This window comes from Nelusetta ayraudi, unplaced genomic scaffold (assembly GCF_046127955.1).
Source record: "Nelusetta ayraudi isolate G7.1 ecotype Tasmania unplaced genomic scaffold, CSIRO-AGI_Nayr_v1 ptg000089l, whole genome shotgun sequence".
Lineage (NCBI taxonomy): Eukaryota > Metazoa > Chordata > Actinopteri > Tetraodontiformes > Monacanthidae > Nelusetta > Nelusetta ayraudi.
Window position 1 is genome coordinate 354093 of NW_027466139.1, and position 16131 is coordinate 370223.

Sequence of the window (16131 nt, forward strand, 5' to 3'; positions counted from 1 at the left end):
GAGACGAGAGACATGCGTGGAAATCAAACACCGGCAACCTTCTTGCTCCAAGGCGATAATCTCGCTGCTCTGTCGTCCACCTTCTATATTCCCAGGGTGTTTCATAGGACTGAGGTCGGGTCTGCCATTTGAATACAGTTAAGTTGTCCGTAACGCTAACTTGTGGTGACTCGCTCTCTGACAAGAGGAATTGTCTTGTTGGAAACTGTGTTCATAAAGGGGTGAATGTGGCCAGCGACAGTAGTCGGGTAGGTTGCAGTGTTGAAGCAACCTTTTTAACCAGAGATTAATAAGTGTTGCAATTGTGCCAAGAAATCAAAAAACAAATCTTCTAAGGAGTGCTTTATACAGTATATTGGCTTCAGTCTATTTCATGATAGTATGTAGCAAGTGGAATGATGGGGTGTTAAGATACTTGCTTTGTATCATTGTGCTAAAAGACAGACCAGGAACTATCTATAGTTTCTGCAGAGTTCATCTTTTCCATTGGGAATACTATATGCAGAATTGCCTCACAAAGTTTGGTCACAGACATGTGACTCCATTGGCAAGCTGACTGGCAAGCTGATTGATTACTATTGTCAATAGATTGGGTCCATACAGTCATTTTGTTTCCATGCTACTTAATTCTGAGCCTCCCCTATCCAAAGGTCACAGCTGAACTCATGACTTATCAGGACAAACTGACCTGAGCTGCACTTGATGTGTAGACGGGGTCGGATGTTCCACTGCCTTGTAACAGTCCCAAGCTAAAAAAAAAAGCTATATAAAAAAAAAAGCTATATAAAAAAAAAAATTCTTATGGATTATTATTTTCATGATTTTTTTTTTGTTCATGTCAGCATTTTTATCAAGATGTAGCTGTCATATCAGCGGTGTGCTCTTCTCACCCTTTGCAGAATGTTGTTTATTTATGTTTTTGACGCTTAGCCAAGTATCTATCAATCCATCTATCTATCTATCTATGTGTATATATATATATTTATACATACTGTATATATGTACATATGTATTGTCGAGTGAGCTAAGAAATGTCTCAATGAAAAGTAATGTTGAAATCAGTTTTAAAAAGGAGAACTGCCAGGAAAAAGGACTCTAAATACATACATATGCATATATCTGTGTGTATATAAATATATACATATGCATATATCTGTGTGTATATAAATATATATATATATATATATATATGTATATATATATATATATATATATATATATATATATATATATATATATATATATATATATATATATATATATATATATATATATATATATATACACACACACAGACACACACACACATGTATACACACGCATAAATGAGGAAGAGAAATTTTGGAATCATGTTTTTTGTTTTGTTTTTCCAATGAGCTTCGTATCAACATGAATTTTATGGTATCGTCCGCCTTCAAAGTTATTCATAACTTACTGACGTTACTCATATTTACAACGGACAGTAACACGCTGTTCTATTTTTACCTTTACCTCTTCAATTCATTATTGGGGAAGCAGTAAAAGAAAATAGGTTGTTGGTCATTTCTAAAGACTCAATTTAATTTGCAAAGGCCAGAATAGACTTTAATTTTATTTAATTTTATTTAATTTAATTCCATTTAATTTTAGTTAAGTTTAAATTGTATCGTTTTTTTTAATTTTTTTTTAATTTACTCTGCTGTTGTTAAACCGCGTACAACTGTCCAAAAAAATACAACATTTCTCTTACCCACACAGACATACAACTGATACCATTTCCTTTAAAGGTGACAAAAGAGGTGGCCAATTGTTTTTCTGTTTATCAGAGTTGACATGACCAGTGGCGCAAGGGGGTGAAGAGGCCCTGTGTTGCCATAGTTAAATATACATCCCTGACAGCTTCATAATAGGTTCCAGGAAGTTCAGTCGAAAATAAAAACAAAGCAACATTTCTAGCTGATTGGTTCTGAAAGGCCGTTTTTCCTTGCTGAATGGGAAAAATGTGGACTTCAGCATTCCATGGTCATGATGCCAGTCAGATTGGATAGACGCAGCCTTGCGTGTGCAGAACGAGCTTGGTGTAGGGGAGACGCATTGCACTGCAGAAACAAAACTTTATGGGGGAGAATTTGTCAACGTGCCTAACGGTGAACTAAAAGTCTGAGTTGTGTAACCTTTGCATTTCAATTCAGTTCAAATATTTGATGTTGTAAATGATTTTAACCAGTGTATATTTAGACGTTAGCCATTCGGTTGTTGTGCGGGGCCTGATAACCAGTTGCTCTGCATTATTTGATCTTCACATTTTGAACCGTTTCCAGACCACATATGGTCAAATGTTTTTCAATAGTTCTTAGTCTGTTGTTACTGATGACGAGAAAAGAAAAGCCATTAATGAACACATTAAAGGCCGTTGTACTCCACATTTTAAAGAGTAGGGCCCCTTGTTTTTTCTGTTCTGCTTCGCTGGAAAAAAAAAAGACATCCAAAAATATGCTCACAAATGGCACAATCCGTGTAGCTTATCACTGGACACGTGACCTATTTATTCCGCAACAAATATACCATGTTTTGCACTTTACCTTTTCGGAATTCATTTTTATAATGGTTTAACTTGCATTTGGGAACCCAGAAGCTTTTAAGAAATGTAGATGCTGAAATTCTCCATGAATCTTTGATCAGACCACATCGTGTTTTATGAGCCTGTCTGGTGAATGACGACTCATAGATTGAACTGAACTGGTAGATGCTTTTTGACCACCATGCTGCCTGTACTCGATGGAGAATTGGTGATATTGTGTGCAGTCAAGTTGAGCTCCGTATCTTGTGCTCTGTTGCAAGAGAAGTGATATACTTGTGTGTGATCTAGACATATGCACAAAGTAAACTGCTTGATCGAATGATGATGAGTTTTAAAATATTTGTGAAATATTTGCTGTCAAATTAAATGACACTGATTACATTTTTTTTTTTTTTTTTTTAGTGGAGACGGCCACGGCTCTGTCGATAAATTCTCTGTCTTCTCTGAAAACCAGGTGTTGATCTTTTGAGTGTTGATTTATTTGTGTGTGTGGTTACCTTAATGGAAAGCAGTTATATTTTGTGTCTGCTGCCCACAAGATGGCAGTGCTTTAAGCACTGGATGGATATTCCCTTTCGTACAGGTGCACTTTGCCTGTATATACCTTCAAAGTCACCTGCAACCCCTGGACGACTGGAAGGAGCAGTATGACTTTTGCATAACAGCATTAGCAACTTGTTATTTTTTACATCAGCAGCTCCAAGAGTGGGAACCACTCCTGCTTTAGATCCATGAGTGGTTCCCACTTTAATCCTCGGTACCTGCTTCAATCCTTCCCTGGGCCCCCAAACTTGGCTGGGTCAGGATGGCCATCAGCCACTCGGCAAAAGCCCTCCTCCTGGACCAGGAGCTGCCCACCAGCTTGGCCAAGGGTGCCATCAAGGCAGTGAACCCTCTAACACAGCCCAGGGGGTTCCACAGCCCTTTTGCCTTTGCAGTCTCAGGGCATGAAGGTTCTGCATACCTGGACGATTGGCTGACTGGCACCAGGAAAACCAAGTCTGCATGGCTTCTGAAGCAGTTGGGATCTCCTCGCGTGGGCTGCCCTCACCTGGCAGAACCACCTGTCAGTCTTCTTATCCCATCAGAACCCAGTCAGGGGAGTGGCAGCAGGAATGAAGTAGAACCAAAGTTACCCTTCCGTCTCTCGGAATGCTCATGCGCTCCTGAGAAGATTGTGTCGGGAATGATCGCTGGATGAAACAGGAATATAAAGCCTCACTCCGCTCATCCAGGGGTCACAGGTGATTATGTTAGTATACATACTCCAACTGCGCAAAGGGGAACATCCAGTGCTTAAAGTACCGCCTCTGGTGGTCATCCGGAATTCATAGAAGCGTAGTTCCAAGAGGAAAGGCTGTGCCAACAGTAGGTGTGTGTGTGTGCAAACATGTTCTTAAAGATTGTCACTGTTGTCCATTTCTGATTGAATAGAACTCAGACCTGTTGTTATTTGGTCTTATAAAAACCCTTTTTATTTTGTTCAAGCATGTTGTTTGGGAAGTACTTTTCCGTAAGCATTTTTCCTGCCAAGGCTGGATCACTTTGTTAGTGACTGTTGGTATATTGAGTCTCATGTGAACATGGTCGTTTCAGCTTTTACAGTGTGTGGTTTCTGGAATCTGTCATACCCTATGGGAATGCCATTAGTGGAGAGCTGAAGGAGTGCAGCAGGTGAAACAAATAAGGAAGATAAACCCCCCCAACCCCCTCGCCCCTCTGTCTCACACACTCACACACTCACACACACACACACACACACACACACAGGCACATTTTCTCACACCACAGCTTTGTCTCTGTGTTTGCTCTTTGTCTTTGTCCTCTCCACTTCTTGCTCTACGTAAGCTGCTGCTTTCAGTAAGCAAAGGCAGTTTAGAACTCTAGTGAACGTCGCTGCAGCTCCACTGTGTTTATTTTGTGAAGAAATCGTATGACATCATCATTAAATTGTCTCTCATGTTTTTGTGGGCTGCGTTGGTGAGTTTTATGGGTTACATTGTACTCGCTTTTTGCCTTTGGCATGCAGCAGCCGTCGCATGCAAACCAAAGATACAATGATTGTCAATAGTAAGTTCAAATTTCTTGAAATTGAATAGGTTACATGTTTACACCTCTTCATCTACACAACACATCAACATACTCACCGGCACTCAGCTGAAGATATAATTCTGTTTATCATATAGTATGTGCTCCACAAAACTCTCGTCACATGACACAAAGCTTATTTACTGGCATTAAAGAGGCGTCTAGAGTGTACGACGGGTGATAGGGTGGCTTTTTAAAAAAAACAAACAAACTTTGTCAGTAAGCCTGCATCTACAATAGGATATTTGCCTGCCAACAAACAACAAACAAAATGTATATGGTTGTGTGAGTAGTGTACGCATCCCAAATGGCTTCTGTCTCTGTGTTTGGAAAATTGAAATGGATGATACAGGGAGGCGGTATCGGTGAAAATGGGAATTGCAGTTATTTTTATATTTTGCTTATTCAGCTTTGGTTATATCTTGGTTTCCCATCTGGTTTCCAGTCATCATCAGATGCCATCAGCAGCTCAACCAGTGCACTAACCTGAACATAAAGCTTACCAGACTTCATTTTGCCATCATACTCTTATCCACTATTGCTATTTCCCCTTCCTGATCCCGTTTCCTCCGTCCCCTGATCAACATCTTACCACACACAGTGGCGTTGGAAAGGGTACTTGGTGAAAGCATGAGGTGCAAATTTTACTTATTGCTTTTGTACTGTTTGTTTTCTGGAAATAGAAGTGATAATAAAGGTGTCCTTCATTTGAAGGACACCTCACTGTGAAACTGGAAGCTAACATTTGCAGTAAGTATAAACTGCAAGGCCTTTGAATTGGAGGACTGCAGTTGTGGAAGGGCAAGTTTAATGTCATTTAAATATTCAGTTGCCTATTTGGCCACTCTGCAATTCATACAGAAACGTGCTTGTTTATCCTAGTTTGAATTTAATGTGATGAAATGAAATACGCAAGAAGTGTACTTCCATGTAAGGGTGAAGTACATGCATTCATTTGGAACAACACCCGGCACATTGCGTTGATGACTTGGCCCTGCCAGTGCCAGCACTTCATTTCAAAACATTATTTCTTTTCAAAACTGTGCATATACACCCAATTATTACATATGCATTTTGTTGAATGAAACAAAGCGTGACCCCAAGAAGCCAAAGCAAATGTTAGCGGGGCGTTAAGAACACTTTTCTTCTTAAAGAACCACCAGGCAGAAGGGAAACTGCATTTCTGTCCTATGCTGAATCTCAGAAGTAGTTGTTGTTGTTAAAAAGTATGGTTGATGGAACCTATACATGCCTTCAACAATATAAATGCAAACTATATTCAATGTGACCCTCAAGGAAATGGTCCACTGCATAAGCTATAGCATCCTTCCTCCCAAGGAATTGAAAAATGTTCTAATTTCTCCTGGGTTTTTCAAAAAGCCTGTTTAGATTGCTTGGAGGTAGCATCTAAAAAAACACCATTGTTTCCCATTACACTGACTGTATTTCAGACTCCAGTGTATTGTTCCATCTTAATTGCTGCTTCTTCTTCTTCTTCTTCTTCTTCTTCTTCTTCTTCAAGTGTCAGTTTTCTTCAGGAGACAGGGGCTACAGTTAGGAAAGGGGAATGGATGAAATAATGGTGAGGTTTGAGAATTGTGACAAGCTGAGAGTCATCAAATATCTTCTGACACATGAATGAAAACACTGTCATGCAAGACTTTGACCCAGACAAACAACAAAAATCTCCCTGGATTTCATTTAGCTTTGCCAGCCTTGTTAAAGTGTTGTCTCTCTTTCTCCTGTGGTCTCACTGCAACAAAGGACTCTGACTTTTATATTAGCGGCTGAAGAGGGCCAGATCAATAACCATCAGTGTTTGCTTTCAGCAAGTGCATCAGTCAAAGGGGGATTCGGCTTTTGGCCCCTTTCCTTCCATGCGCTGTACCATTACCTTTTTCTGTAGATATCTCATTTGAACCAAGAGTATATTCTGCCCATTAGATATTTAATTTAAAATCAAAAAATTATACTAACCAGTCATATCACGCCACATTTTTAATTTAAAGGGGGGGGAAAAAGCCCTTTTAATCATCTTTGCAAACTGCAAATACAATAAATCTTCCATTTTTTTCTCTTCATTTTAGAACTTTCAGATATTGAACCCAACGTTTTCCTGAGGCCCTTCCTTGAAGTGGTCCGCTCTGAAGACACCACTGGACCCATCACAGGCCTCGCCCTTACCTCTGTCAACAAGTTCCTCGTCTACGGTCTCATCAGTAAGTCACACGGACATTTTCTCTTATTCAACTACTAATCTGAAAGCACAGGGCATCTGGAACGTACGCAGAGAAAGAGGCACTTGATTTATTGTTAGTTAACTGCCTCCTGCCCGTTACCTGCACCCAGGGCACAGCCTTGCACCCCACAGGTTTGCTGGATTATCCTGGAGCCAGCCGCCAGCAGCTGCTGCAAGTCCACCGCACTAACCAAACAAACCCATAACTGGCAAAAAAAAAAGAGAAAGAAAGAGCTGACCACGCTAATTAAACCTCACCTAGACGCAACATAAAAGGCCTTACAAGTCCATATTTGTCACAGCCTTGGCTCTGAGCTTTGGCAAAAATGGACAAAATGTTCTACCAAGTAAAAATCTGAAATGAAAATGTAAAAATGCGTTTTAAAGGTTTTTCTTCTCATTACTAAAGCAACATCCAGCAGCTGCAGCTGTGGGTTGTGTTAATCCCAGAAGCCACACTTTATTTCTGTGGAACAGTGCTGGAGTGAAGTCAGCAGAGCATGCTGGGAATACCTCACGGGCTCAGCACACACTCCTCCTGCCTTCCCACCGCTGCAGCTTTGATTGGCTTCACTGCTCTGAGCTCAGCTCTTTTGGTCCCAATCAGTGTTAAATTAATCAATTCATTTCATTCTTTCACATTCAACCCCTTTGTTTTTGTTTTGTATTGATACACACACAGCATGTTTGTGTTGTTTTGCAGCTCTGGTCATTTATACCTCCTCTTTTTGCAGCATCCTGCCCTCAAGAACTTGTTGGTTGTCTTTCTCGCTGGTGTTTTTAATCTTCCTGTCCTCTTCACTTGCACTGTGCTGTTTATCAGAGGGCTTTTCACGTTAGTCTTGGTTGGCTCATAAATTTAAGCAAACAGCAATACTTAATGGCAGTAAAATATGCAAAACCTGCAGCTGTTCCCTTCACAACCAAACTTTGATGCCCCCGATATTTTTTTTTGTCCTTTTGAGAGTGACTGTATGACCCTGTCACGTCTTGAGTTTGGTTTACGTTAATCTGTTGTATCTCGCCCCACACACATCATTTCAAGCGCTTGCATTACCCTCCCCCCATGGGTATAATGTCCTTCCCAAGAGGGATCATGTTACATACATTCATAGCCATGTCTTGCAATTCCCCAGCTGTTCATTTTACTCTTAAAGTTTTGTGTCTTGGTAATGGAGGGAATTTCACTCTCTGAACTCTGAACTCTGACTTAAAATGTTCAATGTTTCCCCCTCGTAACAAAGTGAGGCGAGGCCTAGTTTGAATTCTCAGACGTTTAAAGAGGAATAGTGCATTTATTTTCTTTCTCCTGCACAGATGCTAACCATGAAGCGGCAGCAGAGGCCATCGAGAACATGGCTGATGCAGTCACACATGCAAGATTTGTGGGAACGGACCCCGCCAGTGATGAAGTCGTCTTAATGAAAATTCTGCAGGTGCAGCATTCACATCATTTTCTTATTTGCTGATCCTCTTTGATTCAGGAACTGAGAATTCCATCCTGCACCAGAGTGAGAATGCAAGGTTTCTAGGAAGCAATTGACGAGATTAAATCAAAGAACCATGCTGGCCTTTTGTTTTTTAATTTGTTACTTGCTAAATTATTATTGTATCTAAAGTATCTTCTATAAGATTGCTTTTCACATTGTATGCCAGGGGTGAGTGAAAACATCTCATTGCTGTGTTGCAGGTCCTGAGGACTCTGTTGCTGACGCCAGTCGGTGCCCACTTGACTAATGAGTCAGTGTGTGAGATTATGCAGTCATGCTTCCGTATCTGCTTTGAGATGCGTCTGAGTGGTGCGTTCCAGAAAGATTCATCTTCCTGTGTTTGTAACAATGATGAGGAGTTAAAGGTCAAATCCAAAACTGTTTGGAGTGTTTAAAAATGTGCATAGTTCTTCCAGTTGAAGCTCCCCTTTCTCTTATATGTGTTATTATTATTATTGTTATTGTTATTTCAGATCAACTTTTTAAACCCCAACAAACCGATGGCTTTCTTGAGAGCCTCTTTTTCGATCATCGCGTTATGTCAGTTGTGTGTTTGCCTTAAATGTGTGTGTGTGTGTGTGTGTGTGTGTGTGTGTGTGTGTGTGTGTGTGTGTGTGTGTGTGTGTGTGCGTGCATGCTTGCAGAGCTCCTTCGGAAATCCGCTGAACACACGCTAGTTGACATGGTGCAGCTGCTGTTCTCCAGGTAAACAGCAGTGTCAAAATATTTCTCAAAGTTACACAACATTTTGCTGCCTGAGTTTTCTTAATGTTAAAGGATTTTCATAGTAAATCACATATGCTACTTGTTTTGTTTTTTACTTCTTCAGGCTACCGCAGTTCAAAGAAGAGCCGAAAAGCTACTTTGGAGCCAACATGAAGAAGGTAACATCACTGAGATCATGCTTGTGCTTTGGAGATGAGTCTTCTTCTGTTTGTGATGAGCTTCACTATTATTTCATGCAAATGCCACTTTGTAACAATAATGCAACCCCCATCAATGTCGTCTCTAAAAGTTTCTTTTCATTTAACTCTCTGTCTGCATCTTATTGTCCAGCCTTGTGTAGCATGAGCTTGATGTAGGTTTGTAGGTCAGGAACAGTGTCTCATATCATGTCATGTTAGAGACACTCTTGGTTTTGGGAACATCCTCGGACCTGTGTTTAAGCCGGTAAAAACGATTGCATTTCCTCAGACACGAGGCTCATTCTGTCGTTCAGAAGCACACAAACACACAGGAAGTAGGATTAAAAAGCTTCAAGCATACAGACTGTAGGCTGCTAATGAATCCAGCAGTTAGGGAAGCCATTGACTGTTTCCACATAGTTGCTCCTCAGCCATTGTTTGTTAATATTCAGTTAGTTTCATCTCATTCGCTGCTGCTGCTGCCCGACTATCAGCTTGCTTCTAACGAGCCCAGTTTTGTCTGTGCATCCAGAGCCGGTGGTCTGTTTGGGTTCCAGAGCCAATGTGTGTACTTAAGCGTGTTGTGTTGGTCCATTTGCTAATGTGTTGTTCATTACTAATGACGGGTATTTGCATGCTCCTCTTCTTTTCTGAGGCTTACAATATCTTATGGAAAAACAAACGAGTGCAGGTAAGGAAGATTAAATATTCCCCATCTCCTAGCTGTAAACTCTCACTTCTACTCATTTATCATTCAGAAGAAAATAGCAAAAATAGCTCAAGCAAGCAGCTTTTATTGTCATTCCTGGAATATCCAACGGCACTTTGGAGCAGCCTGAGCCGAGTCTCAAACATGTCTCAGAACAAAAGCCACATGCGTATTACAAATCACTGTCTTGAAGGTGGTTTTCTTTCGGTCTTTGCCTCCATAAAGTTCTGTCACTGTAGAACAAAGCGTTTTTATTTATTTATTTTGACCAGAGATGTAGAGGTCCTTGCCCAATCCTCACCCACAGATATACTCAAGTGCCTGCTAAAAAGACCGAAATTCCCTTTTGAACTTTCAATTCCAGATGTTTCCATAGCAGCTGGTGACGCCCCCTTGTCTTGAATGTTTCACTGTCTGTGGTCCGCAGATCATAAATTGTGTCAGTGTTATTTTCTTTGCTGTCATGTGTTGTTGTTGTCGTCGTGTTGATGTTGTTGCAATGTTCATGATACAACTGTTTTTTTTTTTTTTTTTTAATGTCACTAAATCATTTAGCTCCTTTTAAATTGAAAATGAGGAAATAGTGATAAGCAATTGAAAAATAGGGTTATTACAGGGAAATTAATATGGAGGTGAACATCAAATATCTGGACTTAGTTTATCTTAGCGGAGGAATATCATTCAAAGATTAAAGCAAAAATCCAGAAGTTACATTTAAAAAAAAAAAAAAAAAAAAAAAAAGTGTCTATAATGCACTTCTAATAACCTTTGTATCGCTCGAGTGGCCGTCTCACTGGCTGAACATACATCCCATCCACATCGTCAGTGCTTCCACTCCAGTGCTGAACACAGGGCCTCGCTGACCTGCTGTTTGTCCTTCAGTTGAAGATGCGTGCTGGTGGGATGAGCGAGTCGTCCAAATGGAAGAAGCAGAAGCGCTCACCGCGGCCGTCTCGCCACTCCGTCCGAAACGCTTCTGCTCAGATGGATCCGGTTCGGCCCAACACCCTCAGCAATAACAACATTTCAGGTGACCTGAATAACCACGGGACAAATTTAATACAGTCAACTTGCAGAACTTCAGCATCTGACAGTCTTGATGTAACCATGGGCAGTCATACTGTGCTCAGTATACACATCACGTGTAAGAGAAGAACCTTTTAGAACATTTTATTCCATGTTCTGCTGTTGTCGACTTCCTAATGCTTTAGATTTTCACATGCTGGGTGCCAAACTGAAGTGTTTTCGTATTAATGATGGCAAAACCCACAATTAAAGGACCGTCACAATGTGGAGTATCACTTGGTACATTCAGATTAGATTTATACACAATTGTCGACTGTAAAATTGTGCAAATCTAAATAGAAAATCTGTCTAAAAGGCAACACTCTATTGATATTTTGGTCCTTTCAAATTCACAAAGGCATATAGAATCTCAAAATGGAATTACAAATAGATTTTTTTCCCCCCTTCTTTGTGGTTTATTCCCAGTTCGAGTCAAATTCCTTGGACAGCAAAAAATGAATAAAAAAACAACAACCAACAAGTGTGACTTTTGTTCAAATGCATAATGTGAACACAATATTAAATTCCACCGCCATGCGTCTAACCTGTATATCTTAGGTGGGGTCCCGTTCATTGAGCAAGGTCTGCCCAACTCCACCCTCCGGGCCTCAGACAGTGCCAGTTCGTCCATTTCCAGCCCCACAACCACAGACAGTGGCTTGGAGATCTCAGCCAAGGGCACCTCCAGAGAAGACCTCTCTGACTTGGATCAATGTAGCTCCTCTGCAACCACACCCAGTAGCACCGCCGCTTTAACTGCCGCTGACCTGTCCTCTCCAGATGCTCAGGTATTACGGCCTAATTGTTTTTATGCGCAACCGTGAAAATGAAATTTAAAGTTTATTTTTGTCAGATCGTCATTGGTTTGCCACTTTCTCTTTTTGCCGTTTCCATCCAGTGTGACAGTCGGCCGGCCGAACCACCTCAGTCCACCTCAGTGGAGTCCATTCCAGAGGTCTTAGAGGACAAAGAGTCCAGCACGGAGCAGTCAGACACTGCCTCTGTGCACGATATAGACTATGTCAATCCCAGAGGAGTGCGATTCACACAGTCGACACAGAGGGACGGTGAGAGTCCCTTTTTTCCAATCCCATTCATTGCGCTGTTAACATCAACATTATTTTTTGAGCACACCCTTGAAATTCTTGAATATGCTGTCAGTTTAAAACTAAATTGAACTGCAAGGAGATGTCCCAATGCTACCAAGGAATTGTGTGCCTCTCTTATTCAAGCCGCTGTCACAGTTATACCAAAACACGGCTGGCCCAGAGCACCATAGTGACCCCTAGCTATGCGGTTATTGCATCAAACATGATGGCAACCACCATGTGGGAATAACCTGTCAGAGCAGCCCTGAATTGTCGCCTGGCTGTTTTACAGAAATTCATCACAGCACAGTCAAAATGTTGGGATAAAGGTCCGCGTCGTGATTTTATTTGCCAACGTTCTTGTCCTCTGGTGTCTCTCGCAGGAGGATCCCTCATCCCATATGGGCTGCCGTGTCTGAGAGAACTCTTTCGATTTCTAATTTCACTGACGAACCCTCATGACCGACATAACACGGACACCATGATGCACATGGGCCTGCAGCTTCTCACTGTGGCTCTGGAGTCCGGACACCTTGCCAACTACCAGTCTTTATTGGTACTAGTCAAAGATGAGCTCTGCAGGCATCTCTTGCAGGTACTGGAGGATGCAGAAGAAAATATTGTGTTGTATTGTGATAATGTTTTTGTCTCCTGCATTTCACTTTTGTATTTGTTGTCAGTCACATTGACGCAATTTCAATTTAATGTTTAGTTCATTTTTCCTTTGGCAACGTCAGCAAACGGAAAAATGTCGTCTTCCAATTATCATCACATTATGAAAACACGCATTAAATAAGCGCCTGTGTATTTTCAGTGAAAACAACCTTTTTAACAATTCTATTTTATTGCACATCGGATTATAATTAGAACGTAATAAGAACTTGGACCCCGCAACTGACAAAAAAATCATTTTGAAGCTGTTTGTTGTGTCTTGATTTTGTCTTTATCTCCGTCCTGTCTGTCTGTAGCTGCTGAGTGTGGAGCGGATAAACCTTTACGCCTGCTCCATACGACTCTGCTTCTTGCTTTTTGAAGGCATGAGACAACATCTGAAGTTTCAACTGGAGGTAACTGCAGCTCCTTTCTTAGTTTGCAACATGTGTTCAGGTTGTCTGGTCACGGTGTTGACTAAAGCTAACTGCGAGGACCTCTGTGCTGCTCTCCAGATGTACCTGAGAAAGCTAATGGACATCATCACATCGGAGAACATCAAGATGCCATATGAGATGAAGGAAATGGCTCTGGAAGCTCTCGTCCAGCTCTGGAGGATCCCAAGTTTTGTCACTGAGCTCCACATCAATTATGACTGTGACTATTACTGCTCTAACTTATTTGAGGACCTGACCAAGCTGCTTTCAAAGGTAACAACCCCATGTGATGTTTGGTCATTTCAAACATTTTACACATTCTGAATTTAAACCAGTGCAGAGTTCTGTCGCATGAATCTTGAATTGTTTCATTTGCAATCACACAATGGTTCACTGAAGGAACAAAATAGAATGGAACAAATAACTTGCTTAACAACTGCATCTTTGTCATTAAGTGAAATAAACTAGAGACATGGTTGTCAGGGCAAAGGTGGCTTCAAGTCTCATGAGACAAAGGGTGGTCTTCTTCTTCTCTGGTCTGTTGCCCAGAGTTTTAGAGAGAAATCATCAAATATTTTCTGCTATTTAAATCCTATTTTCCACCTTCATTCACTTCAAGATGACATCCTGACAATTTCCAGTGAGGCTTTTCAGACAAATGTTTATTCTGTAAATGTTTTGGTTGTGTATCTGTCATAATGTTAATAAATCAACAATAATGATGAAAAAAAACAAAACAAACCCTGACATTTGTCATTTCATGGTCCAGAATGCGTTTCCTGTGACGGGGCAACTCTACACCACCCATCTTCTGTCACTGGAGGCTCTCCTCACAGTGATTGACAGCATTGAAGACCACTGCCAGGCCAAAGTCATTAACGGCGCGCCTCAACAAGACCAGGTGGAAACACTGCCAGCGGAGGGGAAGGCTGATGTCAGCGGAGGCACTCCAACTGGTACTTTGACCTTTGCACACCTTTGGAAGCCCTTTAATACAATATTATGCTTTCAGTATCCTGTTTGGCTCAAATATATTTCAATTGAAAGTGGCTGAGTTGTGTTGCTTCAGTGCAAAAGCTCTGTTTTGTTTTTTGCTTTTATTTCGCCAAAGATCCCAATGCAGCGGCTTCCAACAATGGTCTGGCTCCTCCTCCGGCAGAGAACGCTCACTTGAGCGAACAGCAAACAGTGGAGAAGGTTAAACTGGGTAGAGTGGATCCAGGAGATGATGCTGGTGAGACTGGTAGCTTTACACGCGGTGTGTGGCTCACTGGCTGCACCTCTCGACGAGACACGTCTCATCCTCTCAATATCAAACCAATGTGTTTCCTCCAGCTGAACAGAAAACCCAGCGAAAGCCGCAACGTTTCTCATCACTTTTGCCCGACTCCCAAGAGTTGCTGGAAATTAGAGCAAAGAAAAAGGTGAGAAGCCTTTTCGCTGGAAAAAAAAACAAAAACTTTGTGCCGCACCCTCGTTTGACCTTCAACACAAACAAATACTCGACCTTTAATCTGCGTTGTTTGGTTTCAGCTGCTCATAACAGGCACGGAACAGTTCAACCAAAAGCCCAAAAAAGGCATCCAGTTCCTGCAAGAGAAAGGTCTCCTCAGCGAGCCCTTGGACAACAATCAGGTCGCTCAGTGGCTTCGAGAAAACCACCGACTGGACAAGAAGATGATTGGCGAGTACGTCAGTGATCGCAAGAACATGGATCTCCTGGACAGTTTTGTCAGGTGAGGTCTCCACACGCTGTGTACTTGTTGAACAGTGAAATTAAAGGTGTAAACACGGTCGATAATACTGATTTAAAAAAAAAAAAAAGTCAAATTTATCTTGTTATATGTATGCACTGTTTGATATTTAATTCCAGGACATTTACCTTTGAGGGACTTCGCATCGACGAGGCCTTGAGACTCTACCTGGAGGCCTTTCGACTGCCAGGGGAGGCTCCCGTCATTCAGAGACTGCTGGAAACCTTCACAGACAACTGGCATGTAAGGCCTGCAGTCCCATGTGACAAGCATTGATATGTGAGGAGTCACTGCCAGTGTCACGGCAGCCATGGTCCACACCTACATTGGGTTTTCTGTCTCACCTCAGTGTTTTAAGAAGGTCAAATGAACAGACAGGAACTCCCTCCCAAACCACAGTGATCCTCTCAACACTGCTTTCAAACTCATTTGTAACTTTGAACGTGCACTAAACTGGAACGCAGCTCCACCTTTGTGTGATGTATTATCCAGATTGTGGTCAGAAAAGTATGTGAATGGAAATCTGCATCACAAACGTCACAACCTGGTGTTGTTCTGTTGTGTTTCTTCTCTCCGTGTCCTCCTGCAGAAGGTGAATGGCTCTCCGTTTGTGACCAACGACGCAGGTTTTGCCTTGGCTTATGCTGTCATCATGCTCAACACTGACCAGCACAACCACAACGTTCGCAAGCAGAACATTCCAATGACCATAGAGGTAAGTGATAATGTGTTATTCTCATAACTGTTATTTGCCTTTTATTCTTAAAAATGTGCATTTAGACAAAGATGCTACAGTGGCATGGATGCAATTTACAACTGGGAGTTTTTTTTTTTTTTTTAATTATGAGTTGAATAGTTTTTTGTAGAGGTACAAAGTAGAAGGGGAGAGTAAATAGTTTTACAATTTAAATACTTGGACAAAGCCTTCAGCCTACAAGTGCAGCCCTGAAGCCTAAAGAGAACTGGCTGAGAGTTGAACCCACTGCTATAGAAGTGTGCTTTGGTTTCTTTTGTCTGTGCTTGACTGCTAATGTTGACAAAACTGTGCCACCCTCACTGTTGTAAATGTAAGCAAGTGACTGCTTCTTCCCCTCACTGTCTTCTCTTGTATTAATTTTACAAACAGATAAACAGTGGTTTGTAGA

General features: G+C 41.4%; 1 protein-coding gene across 4 annotated transcripts in view; it reads left to right on the forward strand.

Moving 5' to 3' along the window:
• gbf1 (golgi brefeldin A resistant guanine nucleotide exchange factor 1) overlaps window positions 1–16131 on the forward strand; it is a 39212-nt gene that overhangs the window by 11526 nt on the left and 11555 nt on the right. For 2 of the 4 annotated variants that reach the window (XM_076046174.1, XM_076046175.1), the window contains exons 4-21: window positions 6736–6867; window positions 8205–8323; window positions 8578–8686; window positions 9022–9082; window positions 9207–9261; window positions 9938–9973; window positions 10874–11021; window positions 11615–11844; window positions 11955–12123; window positions 12528–12739; window positions 13113–13211; window positions 13311–13505; window positions 14002–14188; window positions 14344–14466; window positions 14568–14656; window positions 14766–14968; window positions 15106–15229; window positions 15576–15701. In XM_076046174.1, coding sequence (XP_075902289.1) covers window positions 6736–6867; window positions 8205–8323; window positions 8578–8686; window positions 9022–9082; window positions 9207–9261; window positions 9938–9973; window positions 10874–11021; window positions 11615–11844; window positions 11955–12123; window positions 12528–12739; window positions 13113–13211; window positions 13311–13505; window positions 14002–14188; window positions 14344–14466; window positions 14568–14656; window positions 14766–14968; window positions 15106–15229; window positions 15576–15701 — 2417 coding nt within the window. The remainder of the gene's footprint in view (window positions 1–6735; window positions 6868–8204; window positions 8324–8577; window positions 8687–9021; window positions 9083–9206; window positions 9262–9937; window positions 9974–10873; window positions 11022–11614; window positions 11845–11954; window positions 12124–12527; window positions 12740–13112; window positions 13212–13310; window positions 13506–14001; window positions 14189–14343; window positions 14467–14567; window positions 14657–14765; window positions 14969–15105; window positions 15230–15575; window positions 15702–16131) is intronic. The other 2 variants (XM_076046176.1, XM_076046177.1) reach the window with 1 other exon arrangement.